The sequence below is a fragment of the Apis laboriosa genome, unplaced genomic scaffold (assembly GCF_014066325.1).
Source record: "Apis laboriosa isolate Shangri-la unplaced genomic scaffold, ASM1406632v1 scaffold53_cov140, whole genome shotgun sequence".
NCBI lineage: Eukaryota > Metazoa > Arthropoda > Insecta > Hymenoptera > Apidae > Apis > Apis laboriosa.
In genome coordinates, this window is record NW_025223656.1 from 1,136,037 (window position 1) to 1,138,777 (window position 2,741).

Sequence of the window (2,741 nt, forward strand, 5' to 3'; positions counted from 1 at the left end):
AATATGAAATTTTACTTCAATTTAATATAAATGTACAGAAAATATCCTGCTCATTAAATAAACAAATGTCATTTATTTTATTCTTTCTATTTATTTCTATACAAAATTAGTTTTAACTAACACAAAACAAGTTCAAATTAATATAAACAAATTCAAATTTTATAATAATTAATTACATTTAGAAAGAATTTCCTAATTGGAAACTAAAAAGTAATCAAAAATATATATAAAAACAATATTTTTTTCTATTTAATAATTGTTAAAATTTCAAGAGGTAGTATCGATTAAAAATTTTTGAACCATTAGATATCATTTTTTAAATTATATAATTTAGTGAAAAAAAAATTTATTCATCAGAATATTAAAAATAACAAAATTTTGTTTTATTTTCATTTTAAAGATATGCATTTATTATATACTTTATTATGTACTTTGGTGCATTGAATAAATATTAAATAAACCAGAATTTCATAATAATAATAATAATTTTTTTTCGATAATATTTGCTGTACATCACCATAATATTTAATTTATTTAAATTGCATTTTTAGCATATTGGAAACATTTGCTTCAATTTTTATCAATAAACACTATTAATAATTAATGACATTTTTAATAAATTTCCTTCGAAAAGAGATAATATTTTGTTACTATTTATAATTATTTATAACTATTATATCGATTACGGCAACAAGTTTTTTTGAAATAATTTCACCGCAGATTGTCTATATTGTCCGCTGCATTATTTTGGCACTATGAGTCTTCGATTATTTTTTGTAATCTTTCTTGACTACAAATTTCTCCATAATTCTTTTTTGAGTATTCTTTTTTCTCTCTACACTTGTCCAAAGTTTTGTTTCTATTCCCTTGGATATTTGTACTAGAATCTGATTTGATATTATGTTCAACAAAGCAAATGTACTTTTAACTTTTTCATAGTACGCAAGACACCGTAAAGTTGGCACTTGTATGATTGCATGATTTTGTTCGGCTCTCATATCATCTATGAGAAATGTAGGTTGATTTAGCCTTTCATACCGTACTCGCATCTCTGTTAACTAAACTGAAGATTTGTATGGCGAACATCAAATTTCGAATCTTCGTTCGAGATTGGCACATGATACTATCGAGACATGTCCGCGTCTGTCACTTTCACAGGATCTGGATGCACCATGTGTTGTGGCACAGGCTCACCCTCATCCGATGAAGTTTCACCACCGCTGATCATTTGACTTGAAATTGTTTCAGGATCCCATTGTCCTATTTTAGTAGGATCTTTTTCACAAAGTCTTTGAGCCAGCATCTGTTGAAAGGAATTAATATCAGAATTGATAGTTTTAAACTGATATTATTACATGTAACAAAATAAAAATAATTTTTATATAATATAATATAATATATAATATAACATTATTCATAGTAATCTTCTACATTATATATATATTTTTTAAGTTTGAATTTTTTATAATTATTATATTAAAATAAAAATAATTCATTTTTATTCCAAAAATTTTTTCAGTGAAATATGATATGAATTTAAACAATAATATTTATTAATATCTGATTATATTTAATAGAATACTATACATAAATATAAAATTTTTGAAAATTTTTAATATTGCTTACCTGAAGACTAGTAAGACTATTATCACAGTCAGTAGTATCAATATCATTCAAATTGATACCAGATCTTTCCATTTCAGCATATGTTCCGAACGGTAATTTTCCTAAACATTCTAATTTCATAATATGCATTTTGCTACGAAGATGCTTTGCTAAGTGACCGTGTATTCTGAATGCTATTTTACAGTCAGTACATTTGAATGGTCTAGGATTACTAGTGGTTGCAGCCCCGAATGTAGAAGTCATACTAACCTATAACAATTCAATTATGCAATCAAATAAATTATAAAATCCATTATATTATTTAGATTTTTAAAAAATATCACTTATATATATATGAAAGAAATAACAATTAATATTAAAATTGTAGTTTATTCTATTTTATTCTATTTATGAATGCTGCTATTAATATTTATTTTGATTTTACTATTTTCTTGATTTTATATTTGCTTTTTAATATTTGCTGTTATTAATATTTATTTTGATTTTATTATTTTCTTGATTTTATATTTGCTTTTTAATTAAAATTATTATTAAATATTGTTTTATCAACAATTCTTTTTCAATTAATTGAATAATCATTTAAGTATTTTTTATTTATTTTTATAAGCATTATGGAAATATAGAATCAGAAAAATCACTTATGTTATATAATTTTCAAAAGCAAAGACAATTAATTTTATTTAAAAACATTATAATATATTTGTTAAATCAATATTAAGTTACAAAAAAATAATTAATTTTAATCGTAACGAAGAAATCTTTTTAATATTGTTATTTTACCATAATTTTTATAAATTAAAATTTATATATATAATTATGTAATAATATTTTTTGAAAATAGATGAAATTTTGCATAAAATATAATTTGCGTAAAATATTTTAGTAAAAATATAAAAGTTAATTAAACTTATAGTTAATAAAAATAAAAATAGAAATTAATAAAAATAATAGAAGTTAATGAATAATAAAGATTATTTGTTATCAAATAATCAGAAAAAAGACAAAATGATTATATCTTAGATCCTAATATGAATTGTTTTTAAAAATTGGTTTTCCAAGTATGATTTATTGAAATTATTGAATAAAATATTATTATATAATATATATATATATAT

The 2,741-nt window shown here is 21.2% G+C and overlaps 1 protein-coding gene across 1 annotated transcript in view; it reads right to left on the bottom strand.

The window, feature by feature from the left end:
* Positions 1 to 592: 592 nt before the first annotated feature.
* Positions 593 to 2,741, bottom strand: part of LOC122717561 — a 68,957-nt gene continuing 66,808 nt past the window's right edge. The window contains exons 7-8 of the mRNA XM_043941779.1: positions 1,627 to 1,875; positions 593 to 1,303 (exon numbers count right to left, since the gene is read on the bottom strand). Coding sequence (XP_043797714.1) covers positions 1,124 to 1,303; positions 1,627 to 1,875 — 429 coding nt within the window. The 3' untranslated portion in view covers positions 593 to 1,123. The remainder of the gene's footprint in view (positions 1,304 to 1,626; positions 1,876 to 2,741) is intronic.